The sequence below is a fragment of the Excalfactoria chinensis genome, chromosome 16 (genome assembly GCF_039878825.1).
Source record: "Excalfactoria chinensis isolate bCotChi1 chromosome 16, bCotChi1.hap2, whole genome shotgun sequence".
NCBI classification, from domain to species: domain Eukaryota; kingdom Metazoa; phylum Chordata; class Aves; order Galliformes; family Phasianidae; genus Excalfactoria; species Excalfactoria chinensis.
This window is the reverse complement of record NC_092840.1, coordinates 1,034,145-1,059,515: the sequence shown is the minus strand read 5'-3', so window position 1 is coordinate 1,059,515 and position 25,371 is coordinate 1,034,145. Positions and strand designations below refer to the sequence as shown.

At 41.0% G+C, this 25,371-nt stretch overlaps 1 protein-coding gene across 6 annotated transcripts in view; it reads left to right on the top strand.

Annotated features, from left to right (window-relative positions):
* The window catches only part of MED13L (mediator complex subunit 13L), a 168,690-nt gene that overhangs the window by 101,547 nt on the left and 41,772 nt on the right, over positions 1–25,371 (top strand). For all 6 annotated transcript variants that reach the window (XM_072351113.1, XM_072351112.1, XM_072351116.1 and 3 more), the window contains 4 exons: positions 19,405–19,550; positions 20,812–21,006; positions 21,385–21,576; positions 25,112–25,274. In XM_072351113.1, the coding sequence (XP_072207214.1) occupies positions 19,405–19,550; positions 20,812–21,006; positions 21,385–21,576; positions 25,112–25,274 (696 nt within the window). The remainder of the gene's footprint in view (positions 1–19,404; positions 19,551–20,811; positions 21,007–21,384; positions 21,577–25,111; positions 25,275–25,371) is intronic.

Genomic DNA, 25,371 nt, shown 5'->3' with positions numbered 1-25,371 from the left:
TATTGGCAGAAGCCTTTAAGTTTGGATGTGTATGTGTGTATAATTTTGAACTAAAATTTGTTTGTGTTCTGTCGGTATAGTGGAGAATATAGTCTGGGAGGGAGGGAAACCAGCCTTCAGCTGATCCAGTGCTCTTTGGGCTGCCTTTGTTTTGAAACAATTCTGGAGCATCTGTCATTGTTTCACACAATTTCCTGTAAAGCTGCCTGTGGCAGTTGCGCTCATTCTTCATTACCCAGGGGCATTGCTAGCTATAAAATAATGTATCTGGCTGCCTAATAGCCTAATATTCAGCCTTCCCTGGAGAAGTGGGAGTGGAAAGCTGTTTTTACTTTTCTTTCTGCTGACTGTGCAAAGCTGACCCTATGTGAGCAGCTTTTATCTGTGCTGCCAATGAAGTAGAAGGGATTTCCTGGGATCACGGTGTATTGAGCTACCAGATGCGCCAGAGAATGGCCTTGGTCAAATTGAACTTCTGCCTGAATAAAGATGACAAATCTCTGTGTGATCATCTTTCTTAATAAGCCCTTGGTCTTTGGCTTTATTTGTTTATTAGTTTAAAATAAACTGTAGAAATGGTTCAGAAATGATGGCTGGACATTGCTTGAAGGATCACTGCAACAGATCGTGTACTCCTCACATCCTTGTGTGTATCTGTAGGTAGGTTTGTTCTGCTCGTGCTGTTCTTCATTAAAAAAAACCTCAATCCAGTCAGTTTAAAGTTAAAATGGCACCGCTTAAAGATCAAGCTGTGTTGACCAGTTTAGAAGTAGTTCATTTTCATGTGAACTGGGATTACCCATAAAATAAAGGTGAGTTTGAGGAATGAAATTACATTTGCATCTGTCAGTGCTGGGAAAGCAGTTTGGGCCCGCTTGGCTTAGTGTGTCCTGTAACGCTAATTCTGAGCTAGGGCAGATAGTGAGATAAGAAAAGCACTTGGAGTCTTTCAGTTACATCCAGCATGTGAAACATGGTATGATGCGTGCTGGGTTTAACACCTCTCTGACTCCTTCACTGGCAGTTTGATTCCCTCAAGTTCTTATTAAAACACACTGGAGCTGCACATAACTTCAGAGTATCGCATTCCATTGGAGCCATTGCAACCACATGATTGTAATGTCCTTATTTCCTTGTCTGGCTGAATTAGGGTACAATCTGTATTTCTACATTCCAAACACATGAACAGCTTCAAAGAGATTCTTTCCCCAGCCAAGCAGGCTGCCAGGGCTACTTTCTGATCTGAATGTGGGACTGAAATCTCCATTTTAAATGGAGTAACTTTTTTGGACTATGTCCTAAAGCAGTTATTAGCTTGCTCTGGAGTATAAAATTATGGGATGCACCAAAAAAATGCTTTGACTGGCATATCAGCTGCCTGGTTTGGCTTTGGGCTTCCATGTGCAGAGCAGTCCAGCTAATCCTGAAACTTCTCCAATGTAAATGAGGTTCTGAAGCGCACTGTGTGCCGGCCCTGCTTTGTCTCCCCTACGAGCCCTTAGATTCTGTACATACCAAAAATGCATGGCTGTATCTTTGTGTACATATTAAAAGCATCTTGATCTCCTCGTTGCTGTTCTGTTTGTGGCAGGGTAACTTAGAGTTGAATTCAATACTTAGATGTTTTTGTTTGCAGTTTAGTCTGTGCTGTCTTGATAGGAGGTAGCAGCTTTTTTAGATGCATTTAAAAATATTTCTTGATACAATTTTGCCTTTCAACAGTAGCATTATGAAAACATTTGCTAATGGCTGAAAAATGTTAGCTGAGCTGTTCTGCTCACGTCGTTTTAATTTTGGGAAAGCGTTTGTTGTTGCAGCTCAGGAATTCAGGTGGTCTGATTCCTTTCCAATGGAATAAGTTATTCCCATGTGGAGTTCATATTTTGTCTGCTTTTTCAAAAGCAGATATGCCATAGTATTACTTCTTCACCTGCTGCAGTTCCCTTGTGCTAAGCTTATCCATTGTAGTGCAGCAACTGCTTCAGCATCTGCCTCTGAGATGACAAAAGAAGAAACACTGAAGCCGTATAGAGAACCTGCAGTGCTGCATCTCTGTGTTGGGTGCATCCCAGCCAGCAGTGTAATGCTTGCTGGGACCGTCTGTGTCATACTTTGTCCATATGTGTTACAACTGAAATACAATGTAGGCAGGGAAAAGTGACATGGACTTTGATCTGCTCCTGCTTTGTAGGGCGCTCTCTCTCCTGCACTTCAGTATCTCACTGAGCACAAGGCAGCTCTGTGAGGCCCTGCCATATGCAATGGCTGGAGCTGCTTCAGTCCTTCAGGGTCCTAGTGCTGGGCACTGGCGAGGTGTACTTGTCATTAAAGATATTTTCCTCGCCTCTGTCGAGGAGTTGGTTACAGAACACATGCCTGCTGCAGTCATCCCAGGCTGCAAGACTTGAGGCAATGTTTGTGTTTGCTTGTCAAGTATTTGCAATGAAGCCAAATCCTGTGAAGTGTTTCTTTGAATGTCAGTGTATGTCTTTACTTAGGTTTTTTTTTTTTTTCTTGCTGAAAATCTGCTTAGAGTTTTGAAATTGAGTGTGGACCGTAACAAGAGAATTACTCGTTCCTCAGGTTTATACTCCTGGTTTGAGAAATGAAGCACCGTGCCCTGAGGTGTAGGATGGGAACACATGAAGTGTAATCTTAAGTCTTTTTTGTACCACACCTAACACATCTGTGCTGTTGACTGAAGGAATTCTTTGTTCCTGAACTTACCTGTGTGTTCCTCTGTGTGTGCAGCGTTTGATAGGATCAGATAATATTGAAGACTTGTGGCTTGTTTGTAATTACCTGTTTAACGTCGTGATTGAGAGTAATGCGTCCCCTCCATTTGTTACCAGTATAGCAGAAGTAAAACTAGTTTGTTTGGAGGCTGTTGGCTTAAATGCTGACAAATAACAGTGAGAAGCCATGAATAATGCAATTAATTGACTTGGAGTCATTTTTGAAGGTAAACATGGTTATTGGTGCAGGCCGCTGGTATGAATTCTAGGTCAGAAAATTTCAAAGCTTTGTTAATTCTGATGGATGTTTTGTAATCATCGTATGAAGGAATTTTGTAGATACTGTTTCAATTTCCATGTTCTGAAACTCATCACTGCACTTCGCGCTAATGAGCAGTCTGGGGAAAGAAGCCAGGGAATTAATGGACCATAGAAACTAAATTACCCTTTCAACCCTGAAGGAAGTCTTCTCTCATACTCAGCTCATGAATTGATCCAAACACAAGGAAAGCAGAGCCTGCTAAAGCCATTTGATGGCAGTCTCTTGCCTTTATATTAAGTTGACACAGTTTTTACAGAAACAGGTTTGTTTTTTGTGTCTCCATTCTAAGTAATCTTCCCAGATTTAGATTTCTTTCCAAATTTCACATGTATTAAATCTGGCATCTATTCAAACAGATATGTATATATATTTGTCTGCACCTTTGACTTGCCATGGCTGCTGGACAATTGAAATCCTTTCTGCTTTATGAAGTGAATTTTAGATGTGGAAATTGTAGGGCTTGCTCGGATTGGCCTTTGTTATGTTATGGCAGCACAAAGTGCAGGGGAATGCATGGTTAATGATAGAGTCCTTGTGGGATGTGTTTTAGGTACTGCAAGAATCTTGGCATTGTTTGCTTAAGATAAAGCAATAAGGAATCCAATCTGTAATCTGTTTCATATGGTTTAATTCTTCAGCAACAACTGGAGCATGCTGTACCCAAACAGGGCTATGTATTGCTTCGTGCATAGGCATCAGTAATTACCTACAGAACTTGCTGTGAGGTGCTGTTTATACTGTTACTGCTGGTGTTCCCAGTACCCCCTCCTTTCTTTAAATCATTACATATCTTAGAGCAGAAATTTTGTCCTGCATGAGGGTGTTTTCCTCCTCTAGATCCGAACGTCAGTGTAACTGGTTGTGAAATACCGTTACCTGTTTTTTCACTGAGATAATCTTACGTTTACAGTTCACATGTATGTGTGTGAATATGTATAGTATGATAACTATTATATATATATCAGACATTCTGTAGTAGATGTGCATGGATGCCTTGTTTCCAGCAGCTGCTATTCATATGTGATGAAAAAGATTGGTTTTCAGTGTGTGCACCTCAGGATACGCAGCACTAAATGTTCACCGTAGTGACTCAAAAAGAACTGCTGGAAAAACCTTTCTCTGCTTGCTGTGTGAAGAAATGAGCCAGCAGACCTGGCTAATCCCAGTACAGCTGAAATGTGCAGGAATTATTTCATTAAAATGGTGTAAAGCAGTTCTCAGGAGAAATAATTCCTGCTAGTAAAGAGCAATGCCTTGCTCACGTAGATTGGTGTACAGTGGGGCTTTAGCCAGCATGGTCAGGTCTGAGGGGGATTGGAGCTTCCCTCTTTGTACCAGCAGATCTTTGGAGTGTTTTTACACCTGAAAATCCCATCACAACATTCCACGTTCTTCAGCTTAAGATAAATAATCACACTTATTCTCTGGATTCTTTTTTTTTTCTTTCCCCCAAGAAGAGATCAGTGGAATGGATCAGGTGAGCTGATTGGATGTACGGAATGAGATGAGCTGTTTCCAATCCTTAACTCTTTTTAGGGTGTTCATAGAAGTGCCATAAAGAACAGCTATTACTTAATCACATGAATAGTCCTCCTCTGAGCCTGAAAGAAGAAGAGTAGCTTGTCCCATCACTGGATCCAGAAACTCCTCCTTGAGGGTATGCAGCACCTCTGGTTGCCTGTTTCCAGCCATAACTTACCCACCAACTTCTCATCTTCCCCAGCACTTCTACTGCAATAAAGCAGTAGATCAGTCCAGAATTTTCCATACAGGTCTCATTTGGAAATGGATTACATGTGCGACAGAAGTAATTGTCACATATGAATATGTAAATAGATATATTCGCAAATCTACTTTCTGAAAGCTGTATTTAGGTGAAGTACAAATGTGCAGCTTTTTTGCATAATGTTACTCATTTTTGTGTAATGCATGCACACGGACTAAACAAATGGTCTCATTACTGATACTCATGGCGAGTTGCTGAGTGTCAAAATAGAAGATGTTCACAATTCCTGTCATATTTGCCGATGCAACAAAGATTCTTAATGCTTCCAGCACTAATTTTAAACCTAATTTTAGGACAGAAGTATTCTTTTGTATCTCTGAAATCCTGTCTTAACTAACAGTATCTTTATAATGGAAAAAGGAGCATGTGGATGGCCTTGGATCCTTGCACTTAAGTAACAGGGCTTTGAAAAGTGGCGTGGTGATGTGAAGAGGATTGCTGCCCTGCTGCAGGCTCTTGACTGTGCTGTCATCCTGCACACCATTCAAGTCTCACCCATTGAGTCATCAGTCCTCTGTCTTTGCAGAAGCTTTGATTTCATTTGTATATTCACAGTTTTCTCTGTGATGGGTAGAAATTTGATTAACAGCTCCAGCATTTCTTCAGACAGTTGCTCAGGCGCTTTCTTTAACTCACCAACCTTCAGTGTCTTCTCTTAATCTGTGGTGTTATTTTTTGTCATTATTCCATTCCATCAATGTATTACAAAGTGTAGGAAGTTGCAAGGTGCTAATAATGGTATTCTCTGTTCCATGTAGGTGTGTGAGGAGATGTGATGTTGGGGTATGTTGGAGTGAGATGTGTTTTCCTGCTAACTGCTGACATAGGGCACTCTGAAAGTTTTATTTAGAGTGATAGGGCGTTATAGGGAACTGCTCTTAAAATAGCATTCTATTTCTTTTACTCCTGTGTAGCTTAAAGTATGGAAGGAGAATCTCTTCAATGACATAGGGAGGTATTGCACTGGAATTGTTTATTTCATCTCCCTTGTCAAGGAGGACAGAAGCAGTACCAGCGCATTGCTTAGCTTAGTCTGCTCTTATTGGGGAGTTAATGAAATAAGACATAAATGTATGAATGCTGTGTCGAATAAGCTGAGTCCTCATCAGGGATGCAGGAAAATCTTTTATCACTTCTGACATCTCATCTGTTTTCTGCTCTTGGACATAAAGAAGCTGTGTGATTTTCTTTGGAAATACATTACCAATAAGCAGTCAATCCACTTGGAATCTGTGTTCATAATATTGATATCTCAAAATATTATCCTTAGGCATGCCTACCAGTATTACCCTGCTGTGAAGCAGTGCCTTTTCAATCTGTACAAAGTGTCACACACACACTCCCCAGCCTTTCCTTCAATAACATGGGAGTGCTTGGAAGGCAAGAAGGGGATGTGGTGGGAAGATACAAAAGCCCTTTCATTTCCCATCAAGAGAGGGGAAGATCCAGCATTCAAAGTTCAGTGTTCTGTTTTGTGCTCCAGTTTGATCAAGGTGAGGATAAGGATGGAATGCAGGAAGGTGATCTTCTCAAAATCTGCTTGTAGGTAATTCTGATGAAGATCTTGTTGCATTAAAATGAAGGAATAGCGTATCTTACAGTTCAGCCCAAAGATTAAAGCTCTTTAAAGCTATATAAGTCTGACGGTGTCTATTTATACTCTGCTTATGCATTTTAAAAATAATAATAAAAGGTAATGTTTTGGGTGGGATTAAAGAGCAAAGGGCCTCTGTGCAACTGAACTCCACGCTGTGTTCCACATCTGGCCAGATGAATGATCATCTTCAGTCTTCTCTGTGCGACCGAATTCTGTTTTTATCTCACATGCAAAGAGAAATCTTAAACACAGATGATAATTGTGTTGGATTTGTTCTGACAGGGAGCAGGATAAGGGTTAGGAAAAGAATTTCTGGGCTTCGAGCAGTAATTCTCCATGGAGACCTGCCAAGTTGGCCTTAAAGTCAAGGTCTCAGAAGCCACTGTCCACTATAGAAAATAAGTAATTAGGATTGTATTTTAAATACTTACCATTTTCCTTCTCTTTCTGATTAGTACATTTAATTAAGAAAAATCAGGAAAAAAAATGATAAAAATTTAAATAAATGAAAATACTTTCTTAATTCAGAGTGCTGTTCAGAGCACTCCAAAGCATTTTGTTGGATTTCAGGTGTTCTGAAGGTTATTGCTCTTCTGTGAAATCAGCTTGTGCTTCCCAGCTGTTTTTTAGAAGAACGTGAAGCCCAATCTTTATGGAGTATCTGTTGTCATTATGTATTGGTAATACAAAAACATTTAAAAAGAGCGATCAGCAATTTGGAGGAATCTGTTAATTACGTGCATGTGACAAATACCTGTAGCCCAAACGATTCCCAACAGCTTTAGCCTGGGTAGGATGCCCACTGCTCTAATTCAGGTAGGTTGTAGATCTGACTGAGCCACTCAGAAGATTATGACAATTTCTTGCTAATGCATTTTGTGCGGCCCATCCCAAATACATTTCCTTCATGCGACAGCTGTGAAATGAAGCACACACACAAAGATCTCATTTTAGCATCAGAGTAATTTCATGAGTGAATCCATAGATTTTGAATGAGGAGAGTTCACTGTGTATTTTCCAGTCTCTGGTGGTTCCATCTCTGGTCTAAATGCTCCTAGGAATTTTGTACCAGGATGTTTGGTAATCTTTTCATCTGTCCTGAGGAAATGAAAGAATAAAAGGTTCGAGTGGGCAGGACTCCCTCTGTTACCCCTCAGGGTGGGAGCAGAGGGATCTGGCAGTATTGTTCAGCAGCACTTTATAACTTCGTTCTTTGCTGATTTTGGACAATCCATGACCTCTTAATCCAGAATTCAAATCTAAAATATGAAATGCTGGTTAGGACTTCTCTTCTGCCTTCCTGTGGGTAAGGATGCTTCCATGGACTGCTTCTGTCATTGCCGCAGCAAAAAGGTCAGAGAAATTAGGACATAATTAGGACTAAGAAGTGCATTAGGAACTTTTGGTGCAGTGTGTCCATCGCCATCCTTAAATAGAGGTATTTCTGAATCTCAAGACTATCTTGTCTTACAGTGGAATTTTTTAATAGGTGACTAAAAACCAACCCTCAGCTTGTGTCTTTCTGGTGGTTCTGTTGAGTGGGCAGTCTGTGTATTGAGGAAAATCAAATGCTAGAGAGGGAAGTGAACTAACTGCACACATTCTCTATTCCTTTTTTCCATTTCCATCCTATTGTACCAATCTGTTCCACACAAAAGCGCCCACATTATCCTCTTCTGACTTTTCTCTCCTGTCCGTGTGTATTTGTGTGCCCTTACTGCTGGAATACGTGAGTGTATTTCATGCAGTGGTTGACTGTGCTGGTAGAATGGAGGTTGATAAAGGTGTATGCACAAGCAAGTATGCAAGTGTGTGATGGAAGCACAAGGTCTCTGTGGAAACAGATCAATTGTGCTTACATCTTAAAAAGCTTTTTTGTGTGTCTTGTTTTTCCTGATAGAAATCAGATTCATGAACATGACCATGAACATGAACCACATGAACAGCCATTGACCAGAATATTTTCAAAAGGAAGCGACTTGTCTCTTTCATAAGGCACGTGAGCACAGCATTGCATTGCCTGCCTGCAGATGTGAGGGGTGAAAAACACAGCTGAATGTTACCAAGAAGTTTCTGTTTTCTACTGATGGCTCTTTCCACGTGTGCAGAGGGCAATTTGGGGCTGGGCTGATTCCAGTAGGGTGTGCAGGACATGGAGCAGCTCTGCACCCCAAACCACTCCAGTAATTCTGGATGAGGAGCAAAGGAGGGGTATGGATGTGATTTCAGTCTAACTCAATTCCCTTCTCCCACATTTACTGGTGACACCTGTGTTCTCCGTGCTTGGATTCTTCCGGAACAGGATGGCAATGGTAATAGCTCCAGTGGGGACTCGAGCTGAAACGGTCAGAGATTTTGGCTGGCTGTCAAGTTGCACCTGGGGGATGGGGAGACAGGAAGGTGGAAAGAAGAATCGGAATTGGGAAGCGGTTATTTATTTTTTCTTCACCCCGTAATTCAGTCAAAATTCAGCAGGATTTAATTGAATGCACGAGGTGAATGTTTTGACCTTGAGAAAGTCTTGCCAAATTTCAGTCGCTTGTTGGAAATAATGAAGTCTTTGGGGTTTTCAGAAAGCTTTCATGAACTTTGTGCAATCTAAGTGCTTCATAGGTCTGAGGCAGTGGAGCTACTTTTCCGTCCAGTAACACACACATCCAGTGTGTGGAAGTCAGCCTTTCCATTTGCATTCCCTTTCAGGGCACTACCTGAGGCTGGTTGGGAGATCAGGGCAAACTGTCTTTTCTCCGTGCATGCTGCCTTGTGAGCATCTCAGAGCTGCAGGTGTGTGCATCTGCACACAGTGCCTTTGTCTGTGCGAGAACAGAGCTTCCTGCGTGGTAAATAATGGGTGAGGCTGGCTCTTCCAGTTGGTGTTTTACCTTCATTGTCCTTTTTGGACTGTAGTCAGTACTGCCATCCTCAACCAGCAGCATGGAGGCAATGAGGAAGCCTGCTTAGGGCTTGCACAGAGGTTTGCATTTCAGAACAGGAGGTTCAGAACATGTTTGCGTGCGGTTTTCTTCTCCTTTATCATAGCTGAGGGTCAGTAAGTGATATGAGGCTTCTCTGGGGTCACTGCTTTGCTGTGCTACCCACCAGAGCTTTGCTTTGGTTAATCGCTCTGCAGCTCTGCCCGTACATCACTTCTTGTAGGGCCCATAGCTGCCATGCCTGGCATGTGTGTAAAATACCTCTCACCACAGAAGGTTTTTGTGTGGCTGTGCTGCTTGTTTTTTCAGACAGAAAGCTGTTCTTCATACAAGGGAGAAACGAAGGGGGAAGTAATTGGTGTTATGAGATTACGTGGTGCAACAGAGAGCAACAAGCATTGCAGTTAATACAGCAGAACTGCGATTTTTCCTTCTTGCATTATTTCCTTGGGTTGTGTTCCTAGAACAGTTTTCAGATGATCTGTTTGTCGCCCATCTGTGTAACTGTTACAAACGTTATAAATCTCGTACTGATGTACAGAAAGGATATCTCTCATCCGTTTAAGTCCTGTTCATTTGAGCCTCATGTACTTCTAGGAGGTGTTTTTAACTGTGGTTTATTTGAAATATTTCTCCTTTTCAGATTCTTTGCCTTCCTGGGCAGCTGATAGCAGTGGTGAACAGTGTGACCCATTTTCAAATGTACTTCAGTGGTGTAGCAGAGAAATCCCATGTTCATTCTGTTACCATTTAACATGTTATATTCAGGGAAAGCCAATATCCTGTCCAGTTCTAATATGATTGAGATTTTGAGTTGTTTTAATAAGCAAAAAATGCTATATGTATATGTCTATTTGTTTGTTTACATATATGTATGTATATGTATATATTTACCATCTCCAAAACCAGCTGACAGGATATGGGTGCTGTCTCTTAACTCTGTTACCTGCCTGTGTAACGATGTTCTTAGATGACAGATACAAGTCTTCCTCTCTTTAATACCAAATGATTTTTAAGCATCTCCTAAGAAGTTGTGGTGTTTGCGAAGCACCATGAAGCGAAGTGGCGGGACTGATTTTGTTAAGCTAGAGGTGTGTGCTTGGCAAGAAGAAAAGCAATTCTGATTCTGGAAGGGTAACCCTAGAAGGAAGGTGGCTATTAAAGAACTTGAAACTGGGGGGCTTTTAAGTTAAGAAATAAGATGGCAAGCAAGGTGTTGCCTTCTAGAGGTGATTCAAGCCAATTTAGTGGTAGTTTAAATGCACAAAATATAGAAGAGGGGAAGATCAGGAGCCATGGAGAAAAATACTGGAACTAATGAAATTGTCACTTAAGAAAGAGAAAATGAGGGATTTGGTTGGGAGCGGGAGAAGTAGAAACCAGGCAGGGAATACAGTCGACTAAATTTGGTTTTGGTTTTAATGCATTGTATCCCTGTTAACGCGGGTCTTTCTCTGTTGCTAAACATGATTTGTGTGCCACCTGTTTCAACTGCATTCACTCCCCAGGGACATCAAGCGGGAGAGAGCATGGAAAAGTTAAATTATTTGGAGAGGATTCAGTGATTGACTTACATATAAAGGGATTAATTGGTCTCTAAACTAGTCAATTAAAATGTACTCTGAAAGTAGAAAGATCACAGACGCATGGCAATGAACAAATTAATGCATTTTTCATGGTTTTAGTATTTTCTACATGTTGTTTAATACGGTTTTGGATCATAAAATTGATTCCATGAATTGTGAGCATACTGCAAACTGGTGCATATGAAATAATTCTGCACAACCATCTTCTGGAAGGACAGCTGGTAGCAGACTGACAGCACTGAGCTTCATGTTTATCAGTAGGTGTTTACATCCCATGCGGCCGCTTTTGCAGATGATGCAGTGAAAGATGATGAGTTTCTCTGAAGCCATGTTGGGAACGGAGTGGGGTTCAGTCCTCCTCGAACTTTGGGCCTGTTTTGTGCAGCTCGTTCAGCCTTGTGCTCTTCAGCAGCAGCATGAAGGACATCGCATCCTCCTTCAAGAGAGCACTGAGCTCTCAGTCCTTGATGAGGTGTGCTAAGAAGTGCGGAGGGGTGTAAGTACTTGGCTGGGGATTTTTTGTTGTTGGTTCGGTTCAGTCAGGGTATAGTTGGATTTTTTTGTTCCTCGTTAGGGGACAGAAAAGGCATTCATTCTATGACAGCGCTGTCCTCTGGCAGAGTTTAAAGAGGTTAGCTTCAAGTCCTAGGAATATTAAATCTCTGCTAAGTTTTGTATTGCTTCATGCTCTGTAATTTAAATGCAGGCTTAGTGTCGTAGCTTTATAATTATGTAAAGGTATCAGCGGATTTGTTTAGGGAGAGAAACCACCACAGAGGGGAGTCACGTCTTCCCACGTTTGCAAATCCTGTTTCCAGTTGTCACTGCTGAATTGCTCGGAGGTGGTCAGGAGGAGCCGGGCTGTGTGTGGGGAGCTCAGTGCCAGCATTCCCCTGCTGGAAAAGCAGCAGCAGCTGGCGCTTGGGAAGTGGGTGCATGGATTTAATAGCAAATGACTTCATTGTTGGTTGTGTTTTTGTGTGAATGTGGCGCAAAAGTGATGATGCCGTTCATTTACTTCCTCTTCATACTGGAAGCAGCTATTTGAAGTGAAAAATCAGAAGTGCATCAATTGTTTTTAGATTTTAAGAAGAACATTTTTTCCTTATTATTATTATTATTTTGGTGTTAAGGGAACCAGCTAGCCTTGTTTGATGTACTTTGTGTCAGTGAGACTGATAAATGTAATTTCATCTTTGGTGACCTTAATGATAACCAACTACAGGCTCATGTCTCTTCCTTCCAGTTTGCCATATTTGTTCAAGAATATCCTTTCTGAATGGCCTTAATCTAATATAATGCTACTTTGGATAATAGTCTGCAGCTTTCATGGGGGTGAAGGCAGGAAGGGTGCATTAACCTACATTAGCAGGCAGCAGAAAGAAGCATCTGCTCAGGAGCCTTGCTGCAAAGGGCAGTGGTGTGTGATGCTGTGTGTGTGATGTAACTCAGACATCAAGATGTGCTGCATTTCTGTGCTCTGCTGTCTGCACTGGGGGCAGAGCCTGTATGCAAGTCTGGAGAGCATGTCTGTGACTGATTGAAAAAGTAATTTAAATTGAGATACAGCAAATTAATTGTAGTGTCTATTAGCTTGTAAAATACTAGGGACTGATATTACTGTGCCAGCGCTGCTTCAATTAGTCCGAAAGCAATGACAAAGAAGAGCACATGCTTTATAGAAAATTAGTCTCCATTATTATTGGGAACATTTGTCTTCTTTTATGAGATCTCAGATTTCATTATTTTGAGGCCCACTTTTAGGATTTATGTATAACAATCTTATCTTAGAAGATATGGAAAACAGTACATTTGCAGCTGGACACATCTGTCTCTTGAAATGTGTGCTGCAAGTGGCAGTGCTTTCAGTCTGCTTCGCATCGCCCTCGTGCTGACAGCAAGCTGAGCATCACCTGCTGTTTGGGTATTATTGTCCTGTACACCGCATGTGTTCACTTAGGTTTGTTTTGGAGTGGTTGACAGCTGCTTTTATTCTTTTTTGGTCTTTGTAGCCAGGTCTGAACAGCACTGTGCTGGGTCTTCCCACATGGGGAAGTGTTGTCTTGGGTACTGAAAAACAGAGAACTGTTACTTGTATAAAGAAGGCCACGTACTGGTAGGATAATGATAATGTGGGATTTCAGTCTTTAGGTTCAAGGCCAGGATGGATGGGGCAGTGAGCAGACTGGTCTGGTAGGAGGTGTCCCTGCCTATAGCAAGAGATTGGAGCTACGTGATCTTAAAGGTTCCTTCCAACCCCAACCATTCTGTGTTTCTATGACAATTATACAGTACCTCCTAAAGTACATACAGTAGTGTTTTTCTGCATCACGGTATTCTTTCCTATTATAATTTTGTAACAAATTGCTGTTGAGATAAAAGTTGAACACCTGAAATTTGTAGCTTTCAAAGCAAACTTTGACATAACCATCAAGATATAATTTGAGTCTGTGTACATATATATATATACATATAACTTTTTCCTTTGGAAGATATTCGGTATTATCCCGTATAATAAAAAATATCTCATAAGTGTGAATCTTGTGGAATGAAGAGCAAAATGTGGTGGCAGATGCATAAGTGCCGTGGGGTGAATCTGTGCAACAAGGGCATGTTTAACAAAAAACAGTAACCCAGGGCTTTACTCCCGGAGTAGCAGAAATATTCCTTAATACACTTAATAGTATGAAAGTGAAGCTCCTAATGTAAACATGATTTGATACTTTTATGTGCCTTTGTTTGTTAAATATTCTTTTCATTTCGAGGTGGCACGTGACTGGATCGCTAACTGACTTGGCATGCACCTAATCAGAGTGTAATACTGAAAACTGCTAACCTAATTTGATGAGAACCTTCTTACTTCCATCATCTGGACCCCACAGATGTGCTCATGATGTGCTGGTGCCTGTCATGTACCAGGTCTCAGACTCTCCCCACTTTCCTTGCCTTTTCTTCCTAGAAGCAGGTCCACTGCTAGTCCTAGTCCATTGTGCAGGGGAAGGATATCACTTCTGTATGGCTGCTGGCAGCACCTTTGTGGGGAATGGGGGCAGCTGCCTCTTCTCAAGGTTTCAGTTTCCCTGTGGCTCTGGGACACCCCAATGAGTTACAAATGTGCTGGTTGGTGATTCTAATGCCGCTTGCTTGGTGAGACCAGGTGATTGAGAGCTGCATGATCTGTGATAAAATTAGCAAGGAAGTGTAATTTAGGGCGATCCAGGGTTTAAGCTTTGCAGTACTGAGCTGCTGAGAAAAGGTCAGTTTATGCCTTAGGCTGAAAAAGAATGGAGCAGTTGGTTGGCCGGTCTCCATCAGCATTAGTCAGGCTTGTTCTTGATTTTTGGTTATTAATACTCAGAAGGATGTTTTTCAGTCCCGGTCTGCAGAGCAGAACTGCTCATAACAATTCAGAGGTGATTTTATGCCCCCTTTATTGGATGAAATGCCAAGAGCACAGCATAGCTTTTGTGAGTTACGTGTAACCTAACATGTAACTTAGTACCATGAGTACCGTGTGTCATTTTGGATATATGTGCTTGTCCAGCTGCAGTCCCACTATGCGGAGAATTAGATCTTTGGTGGAAATGAATTTTCCAGTGGAATCTGTTTCATGCTGTGTCTAAATCCATTGAGCCGTGATGAAGGTGAGGTGGTAAATGGACAGGTCAGAAGGATGATGGCAGCACTGATGTTAGAAATTTTAAATGCAGTTTTTCTTGTTGCTGTTCTTTAAGTATGCTACGGCAAGAAAGATTGTGTCCATTCTGACAACTGGTCAACGTAGTTCATTTTGTTGTTATTAACAACAACTGTGCTTTTGTTTTCAACACATCTGCTGAGAGTGGTACAGTTAAGAGCAAATTTCTGATGTTGTTAAGGGCATGCTCATTTTTTCCTAAGGAAGTTTAGAATTTCCATTGAAAATGAGCATCAGCATGGATGTCTCTTTAATCACCTTTATTTTTCTTTCCTTACACTATTTTTGGATTTTACTGTAAAGACTGTATTCTTTCCTGCAATAGAGGTGTGATCACAACTGTATTTCCTGAATCACAAGATCCTGGGTCTTATCATACAGTTATAGAATTGTCTGAGTTGGCAGAGACCCTTAAAGGTCATCTGGTCCAACCCCCCCCCCTGCAATGAACAGGGATGTCTATGGCTCAGTAGGTGCTCAGAGCCCCATCCAGCCACCTTAGGTACCTCCAAGGATGGGGCATCCATCACCTCTCTGGGCATCCTGTGCCAGTGCCTCATCAGCACAGTGCCAGACATAACTTTTCTACTTCTATATAAGTATAGTATTAAGGGAGAACTATAGTGGCTGTTACTGCAGAACATGTTCCTCTGTGCAGGATCTGTATGGTAAAAGCCTGGTGATTTTCTGTCCAAGAGGGTGAAAACTTCCCTCCTCAGCTGCTGTAGTGTTGCAGTACAGCATTTGTAGGGTGCAGCAGCATTGCTCTGTGTGTGGCTCAGTCCATCCTTATTAAGGTCATGAAAAAAAGAACAGGACTGTCTTAATCTCAGACTTCATAACCAGCCAGCATGGAGAGCAGTTTATGCTGTGTATAGAGAAGGTTATGTGCTCTGGACATGACCTTTCCTCCAGCAAAGACATGAAGTACATCTAAAAAGACTACAATATAATTACTCCTCCAAGTGTTGGCTAATGGGATATGCAGCAGTTCCACCGGCGTGGACTAGCACCCGCACTGCCATAGCCTCATCATGCTGCAGATTGTTGTTGTCAATCAGAGTACAACCTGCAGATCCCCTGTGCCCCCGTGTGTTGTGGGAGGGGGGGGAGTGAGGGGTGTGAGCCTTGTGAGAGGTGCTGGTGACAACTGAGGAGGTGCACTGGTAACAAGAAATTTTGCAACAATACATACAGTCTTAATTTAGAGTGAGAGATAATAACATTTGTCGGAGTGCTTGATCTGTTCCTCTTGTACATGTTCCCACTTGGTACATGTGTTCAGAACTCTGTTATGAAATGCATTTCTTTAGCATTTTCTTCACTGAGATTGTGTGAGAATAAGCTCTTTAAAGTTTGAATGCAGACCAGCTGAGCTTTCATTGGGTGTTTATATAAACCTACAACATGGAGGAAGAGTAAGACAGTAAATCCATCAGATGTTCTTTCTCTGCCAGTTTTGTGTAGTTTAAACCTGGTTGTTTTCATAGTTCTTGTCTGATTTTTATATGTACATAAATTTAACTTCATGTATTTCCCTTTAAGTCCTTTATAGTCACCTAGGGATTGGTGCTCAGAAAGAGGTCCTAAATATTACATGAACAAGCAATGGTTACCTTTCTGACTATCTCTGAGGTTGTTTAAGGTAATGAAGGCCCAGAGAAAATAATCTGAAGGACGGTTGTTGTCAGTTGTGGTGATGAGGTGCCAGATTGAAGGTCTGATTCATGCAAATGCTCTTTATTGAAAGAGTTTTATATGTTATGCATCTTCTTTGTATGACGAATTGGGGAAAATAACACAGAAGAGCTGATAGCAATGAGAAGAGCACAGGCATTTTCTTGTGTTACAACAGATTATATGGCATTGCTGTTTCTCTTTGGGGCTTTTTCTTATCAACTTCCTTCCTTCCTTGTTGGAAATTAGAACACAGAGAACAGATTGAAAGTACGATTAAGTGAACTGACATGGAATAACTGTCAGTGTGGAACTGAGGTGTGGTATTTTTTTCCTTGTATTTCTATTAATAGAATCCTTCTATTTAACTAATGTTTTTAATATTAGCAAGTCTCTCCCTCAGTAAATATAATGGAAATAGTCCTTAAAGTGTATGCTCAAGAATTTGCTGGCTCAAGGCTGCAGTGCTCAGCAGTTTTAGAACTTGGTCTAAATGCAGTTCTAGCTGGAAATAACATCAAGCACTCCGTTTGGGAATGGCACGCCGTAACTGTGGAGGCTGTCAGTCAGCTGTGAAGGAGGGGTGAGTTTCTGCAGTGAGACCTCAGAGCCTGCATAGGGTAACACAGGCACTATCGGCGTTCCTTTAGGAATTTAATAGTTTAATGGTTACAAGGGTAGGATAAAAATAACAAAGGTCTTATGGAAACCTGTATTGCAATTTTGTGATGGAAGACCATGGCAACAACCACTGTCTCCGGTGGCACTGACTGTGTGCCTGAGCAAAGCCAGCAGGGATTACACCTCACACCCTTAGAGGTGGTTAGCTGAATGCATCCGGCCAAGGTGTGCATCATGCTCAGCTCACGAGTGTCACTAAGCATTTCGACTTCACACTGTGCCCAGGGCTTAAAGAAGTTTATATACTTCCAACTGTGTGGGCTCTTTTAATTCATCAGATGCTTAAGTGGTTGTCAGCTTTCTGTTTTGGACCCTGTGCCGGAGGGTCAGGGCCTTGGGCAGGCCGCAAGAGCCTCTCTGCAAGAGCTTGAGCTCTGTCACAGGCACAGGGCATTGGTAACACCCTGCTGTAAGGCCCCACTGAGCTCCGGAGCCAGTCGTGCAGCTCTGATGTGTAATGCATCTGAAGAGCTGCCACTGTTCCCAAAGGCTGTGTGTAGCTCAGTGAGCTTTGTGTGAATCCTGCTCAGCGGCGTCTCCCATCCGCAGCAGGAGTGAATTCTGCAGCTTGGCGTTTGGGGAGCTGTGTGAGATGCACTGAAGCCAGGAATGTCGCTGGCCGGAGCACGCATTCCTCATTGGAGGACCTCACAGTGCTGTGATGCTGTTTTCTTAAAATAAAATCCATCTTTGTTACTAAAGTGAATGTTTTGCTCAGAGTCTGCTGGAAGCTTATTAGGAATGTAGGAAGTCCCCAGGCCTTGATCATTATTACTTTGTGGTCTTTTCCTTCTGTTCTATGGAAGACAGGCGGGACTTTTGCAGTCCAACACTGCAAGGAGCATGCAGAATCAGTGGGATTTCTGTGTAATATCCTAAAGACAGGAGCTGAAAATGACGACTTAACAAACAGCTTTTTCTCCTTTAGAGAGGCTGACCTGCTGCATATGGATTTCTCTGCTGGGATTATCCCCGCTTGATCTCAGACCAGATTTCTCATCCTCTTTTTATTTATTAGAGTCGTCTTTATATTTGTCCTATGTTGAGGATGTAATGGGCTGTGATTAAACAGTTGATTTTTTTGTCATTGGTGAACACAATCCATTCTCATTTGGTTTTTCCTTTTACATGGGGCAGGGAAGGTAGATGGACAGAAACACCTGAAGCCATTCTGTTCATCTGCCACTTGCCTTGTAAATTAACGAGCAGTTTATTTCTACAACACTGATACTGGAGCGCAATGACCTGACATTTCTTTCCCTCATGAAAATGAAAATCTAATAAAACCTTTCATTTCGTAGCATTAATTGATTGGTGCAAAGTAGTTCTGAGGACAGAATGATAGCACCAATCTGTAATAGAAGTAACCCTTTCTCTCTGGATTTTCTCATCTGACCATTTTCTGTTTCCCTGTGCCAGTGCTGGAGGCTCACAGTGCAGGGCAGTATCTTGTTCTACATGACGCATGGAATCATTCAGAGGTTATTGAGATTAATATGTCTTCCTGTTCTACACCATCAGTGCCTTTGTTTAAACATAACTGACAGTAGTTGAGCACTTGGTTGTCTTAAATACTCAAGTGGAATTGCTGCAGTTGGCTGTGTTTCTTTCTGGTGAAGGTTGTTAATGCAGGCTGTATCATGGCCGGCCCGGTGCCAAAGGCAGCAGCAGCTCACATGCTGTGTGCAGCTCTGTATTGGGCTGAAGAGTCACTGCATTAACTGCCTCTTCAGCTTTAACAATTTATAGGTGGTTAAAATGATAAATCGGAAGCATGAAATGTGTTTTGGTTTTTTTTTTTGTGGCTTTGTGGCAGGGGATTTTCCAGCAAATAGTTAGCGATGTTGGGAGGCTATTTTGTAGGTAGAACAAAGTGGGAAAGTTTTAAATACCATCCACCTCAAATTAAGTTTAATAGTGACAAAACCACAGTTCATCTTAGACCATTGTCAGCTTCTGGTACTATTCATGTGCTCTTATTTTTTCTGCACAGGGTCTCAGAAGGTGTTTCACAGACACCTTTCCTGTTTCTCTCCTGTTTCTGTTGCAGCTTGAATCAGCTGCAGAGTTGATTTTGAAGAACTGCTGTTATTTCTGAATGCTCTTTGTCTCTTGAGTTCCAGATAAAGTCCCTTTTGTTTGTAGAGATCTTACTAATTGAAACAAGCAGGGTAACAAATCTTTCAGATAGATGCCAGCTCTGCTAAACAGTTGTTTAGCAATGGGTGCTGCTGTTGTACCTGGTTATCAGACAGTTGATTAACTTGTACTCAGTGGCTACAAGTGACAAGAGTGTGTTTTAGCTTCTTAAGGCTATGAAATCACTAGCTCCTATGAGTTCACTAATGTGTTAATAAATTCCTTTCTCTTTTGTCTCCCCCCATCTCCAGTGAGCATTTGTCGTGTGCCTTCACATTCTTTCTTCATGGGGAAAGCAATGTGTGCACCAGCGTGGAGATTGCTCAGCACCAGCCAATCTACCTGATCAACGAAGAGCATATCCAGATGGCCCAGTCCTCTCCATCACCATTCCAAGGTAAGGGAGGTGTTTTGGGGAATGTGGTCCATTTAAACCTCACTCCCGTGTGGGAGGAACCTGCTCCCAGTGGTGTTATCTTCAGAGATGAATTAAAATAAATAACTCTTCAAACAGTTCAGTTTCAATTCAGGAAGGCGGGGACATAAAGGAAAATGTTGGTAGCATCTCAAAACTATAGCTAGACATAAATGATGTGCAAATTCTCTAGAGCTTTCTGTTTATGAATGTTGTCTCAGAAAGTACGCATGTGTAGTAATTTGCTTTTTAAAGGTGAATTACTTATTATTTTAAAGAATGAATGTACTTCTTCTTGAGTGGTGTTTCCATCAGCGGTTTCAAACCTGTAACTTAAATAGTATAGGTATACAAATATTAAGCAGGGTTGAAAATGCATCAGAAAGAATGAAATGTTGATGCACCTATGACTATGTATTTGCCCGTGTAAGCAATTAGAATCGTAGAATCATAAAATCAGGGTTTTACAGAATTAAGTTAAAGCTGCTTAAATTCATGATGCAATTGCAGTGCAGTGCTCTGCCTCTAAAATTTAGAGTATATCAGTCCTTGAGTCATTGCAGTCTGGAATTATAATTTCAAAGCAATTAAAGCAAGAGATCTTTATAAAATTAAGCACTGAAATGAAGCAAAACCCACAGACTAGAAAATGAGTGTTCAGAGAAACTTGTTTGAAAAATATTTCTTTGCAAGATGTGAAGTTTTAACAGAGCAGCAGACTCTTACACCACTTCAGATGTTATTTCAGCAAATTAAGTTCCTTGCTGTCTTAAATAAAATATAACTAAAAGCAAAATGAAGTTCAAACGGGAATACTTCTGTTATCCCTATTTGTTGCAACTGTGGTCTTCTTCAGGTTTGGTTCTCTATCTGTTTTAACACTGAGAAGGCCTTAGTACCATGTGTTGCTGGTAAAAGCTATTGTTAAATGTCTATCTCCTATTATTTCCACATATGGTCATCCCTTTACCAGTGAGTGTTCTAGTACACTTAATAATATCCATAACAAATTTATTTATCCTAAACTGCAAAAAGGTCTGCTTTTAGCTCGGTAAGGACAGCCATACAAGATGCTGGTGCAGTGTTATGAAGCCTTAAATTCCCACCCCTAACTGATTTTCCAGTGGTTTTTCCTTGAAGACAGATCCTTAAATCAGCATACAAAGGGAATAGTGAGCCAAGAGGATGGCTGACAGGTAGTTGAAATGTACGTACTGTAAGCACTCTTACTCTTCTTTTGCAGTTTTGGTGAGTCCTTATGGTTTGAATGGTACACTCACGGGTCAGTCATATAAGATGTCAGACCCAGCAACACGTAAGCTCATGGAGGAATGGCAGTATTTTTACCCTATGGTGCTGAAGAAAAAAGAAGGCATGAAAGAGGAAGAAGAGCTGGGATATGACAATGATTTCCCTGTGGCAGTTGAAGTCATTGTTGGTAAGTTTCAGTTTTCTGCCTGAAGCATTATTTTCTTCCACATGCTTTTAAAAAAAAATCTAATTAATCAGAAACAGCTATTATAATTTTCCTATCTTCTCTTGTAGCTCTCTTGACACTGGAACATCTGACTAGTTATCTTGCCTCAAGCTTCTTTACTCCCTGTATCCCACATGCTATTATTCACATTATCAAGCTCCTTGTTTCATCCCTGTGCTGGTTATAGAAGGTTGAATGTTTATTAGTATGTAAAATTCCTTAGCTCGTTGTATTTCAGACAAGTCTTGCCTAATTGACATTGAAAACGAGTGGAAGCAGCTACAGCTGCTGAATATTGTATGTTATGTTTAAGACTTTTGTTTTTGCATTTCGTTATAGGTGGTGTAAGGATGGTGTATCCTTCAGCCTTTGTTCTCATCTCCCAGAGTGACATCCCCATGTCACAAAACACTGCCAGTACTGGAGGCCATATAAATGTGGGGCAGCAGGGGCTTGGAAGCATGAAAGATCCTTCTAGTACCTGTGGAATGCCTCTCACTCCACCCACTTCTCCAGAGCAGGCTGTTATGGGTAAGCAATAAGCCTAACAGCCTAGAGTTGCTATTTCATCTCTGCATATATGAAGATAACTGTGTGAAAAGTAGCAGATAAAAGACAGGAATTAGACTGAGATTTAAGAGACAGCTTTTTCCATAGGTCTGTGATAAATGAAAACTGATGGTTTAAAAACTCCTGAAAAAGACACACTTTTAAATGAAACTTTGAGAATTCTGTCCAGCTTTGTTTTGTGTAACAGCATTATCTTTGTGCAGTATTGCAAATACGTGGCAGACTAGATTATGCCAGTGTTATAGGTGGATTTTGTGTGTGGTTCTGAAGTAGTGTGTTTTTTTTGCACTGAGATGAGTGTTGATTTATTGTTATATAAGGGTGTAGTGATCAGTATGTAGTTCTTTTTGTACAAAGCTAGAAATACTGCGTTTCACTAATTAATCATGTTTGTATAATATTAACATGCAAATATGAGCTACTCTTTTTACCTACCACCATTAGGTTTTAGTTTGGGGCAGTTCAAAAGAAATTCATAAGTCTACAGGCATGGTGATGAAGAACTGGCCTCTCAAATGAGGGCTGACATGAGATTCCATGCTCTGTGCACAGTACACAGGGTGCTGCACAATGCCTGCCACTCCATTGCCTCTTCTGTCTGCTTAGAATGCACCCTGCTGTGCGATTGGTTCCATTGTGGTTCTGATCTCAGAAGTCATCTTCATCTTCATGCTTGATAGATATGATGCTAGAACATAGAATCATAGAATGGCCTGTGTTGAAAAGGACCGCAGTGATCATCCAGTATCAATCCCCAAGCTATGTGCAGGGTCGCCAACCACCAGACCAGGCTGCTGAGAGCCACATCCAGCCTGGCCATGAATGCCTGCAGGGATGGGGCATCCACAGCCTCCTTGGGCAACCTGTTCCAGTGCATTGCCACCCTCTGTGTGAAAAACTTCTCCTAATATCTAACCTAAACCTCTCCTGTCTTGGTTTAAAAGCATTCCCCCTTGTCCTGTCACTATCCACCCTCGTAAAAAGCTGTTCCCCCTCCTGCTTATACATTCCCTTCAAATACTGGAAGGCTATGATGAGATCCTCAATATCTTGCCTCTTTAGAACTACATATGTGTATCAGGTTGCCCCTCAAAAATCAAATGTATATATACTGTCTATTGTTATCTCAAACACAATTGAGCCCTTTGCATTAGTTGTTGTTGGAGGGGTTATGCTGTAACTAACTCTGTATCACAGTTTCAGGTGAGAATGGGGGAACAGAGTCTTAGCCATAGAGGAGTGAAATGTATGTTTGTGTGCAGGTATCTGAGATGATAAAGGGGGAAAAAAAGTGAATTATCAGATACAGCAAAAAGAACTCAGTGGATTTTGTTCAAAACAACATTTTGAAGGCATGTGAAAAATTGCCATTGTGTTTTTAAAATGTTCAGATCCCTGTTAAACTTACGTGATATCACAAGGGAATTCTGCTTTACAGTTTTTGTAACTATTCAAGTCTAAAAAAATGTTAATATTGTTCAATCTGGCAGCCACCATTTCTGTTTGATCTCTGCTGTTGTTTAAGAGAGCAATATGAACTGGTGCTTCCCCAGAGAAAGGATTCCATTATATTGTATCATTTACCATTTTTAAAGATCTTGACAAATTAGAGAAATGGATCAGAAAAGCACATCGTGCTGTGCAGAACTGGTAAATGGGTACATAAACTGGGTTAATCTGAAGCATGTGGATAATCCTTCAGTTCTGCTCCATCCTGGTAAAAACGTGGGTGTAGTTCCACGTCTACTTTTGAACACCATTATTAAGCAAAGATGTGGACAAATTGAATGGAGTCCAGAAAAGCGCAGTATAAATGATGATAGATTTTTGCAAACAGGGCCCGCAGGGAAAGATGGAAAGAATTGAGGCTGTTTAGTCTAGAGAAATTTGAAGGAGAGACAGTCTAACAGTCTTCAGAGACATAAAAGGGGAAAAATAATAATCTTTTCTCTGCAACCAGAATGTAATGAATCTAAACTAGAGCGAAGCAAATCTAGGTTAAACATTGGGAAAAACTTTCTCTGAGAGAAGTGTTAGAATAATTGGCTGGTGGGAATCTACCATGAGCAGAGAGGTGGGTGGGTTGGGTTGGTTTTTCTTCTTTTTTTTCTTTCTCTCTTTCAGAGTGGGTTAGTCAAATAGTGTTTTCTGAAATAAGGTTGCAGTTGATCAGGGACAAAGGAGGGGATGGGCTTCATGATCTCTTCAGATCTCTTCCAACCACACTTTCTGTAGATGTCTCTAATGTACGCAGAGAAACAGTTTTCCACTGGAATTATAGAATGGGATTTCTTCCAGGTGTAGAACCAGAGTGTGGTATAAAGGATATTAATTTTGGGGAAAAAAAATTGTTAGTGCACACAAATGCAGTCTCAAAGCTCTTGTAGGCTCTCGGTTATCCTCCCTTACCTCCAATTCTTCCCTCTCCATCACTTCTTTCACACTGGCAGTTACATCCACCCTGCTATTAGCTTATGGAATGCATACGTGTGTACATTACATTTATTTGTTTACATACGTTTCCCCCCTGAAAAGGAGCAAATGTGCTAATTCTTGAAGTTTTTATCTGATTTTTATGTTTTTTATTACCAGTACATTTCAATGTGGAACATTTGAAAGCCAGCGACATAGATCATTAGTCACTGACCTCAGTATGTGTAGGAATATACTTTTGACCGCCTCTCTTTTGTCAGAATGCTATGTGAAAAGAGAAGCAGGAAAGTTCTGGGTGGAGAAAGTAACTGTAAGCATGAAGAATGGAAGATATGGGATTGGGTGGCTTGTGTGCAATTGTAGAAGCTGGATTTTGAACATCACCTAATAGAAGTCAGCAGAACTGCCTTATTAGATGTAGCGATGTATGGCAGTGAGTACACCAGCATTTCCTTCTTAAGGCTTTTTAAATTGTGTCAGGCAGAAGGACAAAGTGTTCTGTACACTGATTTGACCTTGTTAAGATGCAGCGTATCCTTACTTAGTTTTCCATCCAGAGCGCAGTGACTGAACCAAATGAGCCTAAAGCTCCCTCTGCTGTTCCAGGATTTGCTTTTAAAGACGACTCTTGGATTTCAGCTAATCTAAACAAAACCGTAGTGCCTAGTAGAAAAAGAAACATCTGCTTATGCAACAGCTGATAAGGTTCTCACAGACAGAAGTAAATGAAGCGCAGAGTGTAAATAAGAATGTTCAGGTTATTAACATGTTGAGTAATATTTTCAGTTCTATGAAATATGATACTAATTGCGCAGTACAGCTGAGAGCCTCACATGTTATTTTAGTTGTATATATGAACAATCAGTTGATATACTGGTCTGTAATAGTGTGCATCTAAACTGTAAGACCTCACTGTAGCAAGTTTTGATTTTGGTATTTCAGTTCAGGCTTAATATAAAGAAGTAGTGTCACGGTGTTCCATTCATTTCTTCATTGAGGTTTTATTTTGAGTATAAATAATGATTTCTGCTTTCAAATAATGACTGCTTAATTTATCCTGTAGGAGAAAGTGGATGCTCTCAGAGCAGTATCAGCCATTCAGCTGTACAGGAGGGGGCAGTTACTGTACACAGTCCAAAGAAATCAAGCAAGATTACTCCAAAATTTCACAATCATATGGTTCACCGTGTCTGGAAGGAATGCATTCTCAACAGGTCACAGTCCAAGTAAGGCAGTACTCCTTATTAATACCATATAAGATGTAGTTAAAATATTAATAATTTTTCCTTAGATGTTATTCCTGACAGATTTTTTTTGCCACTA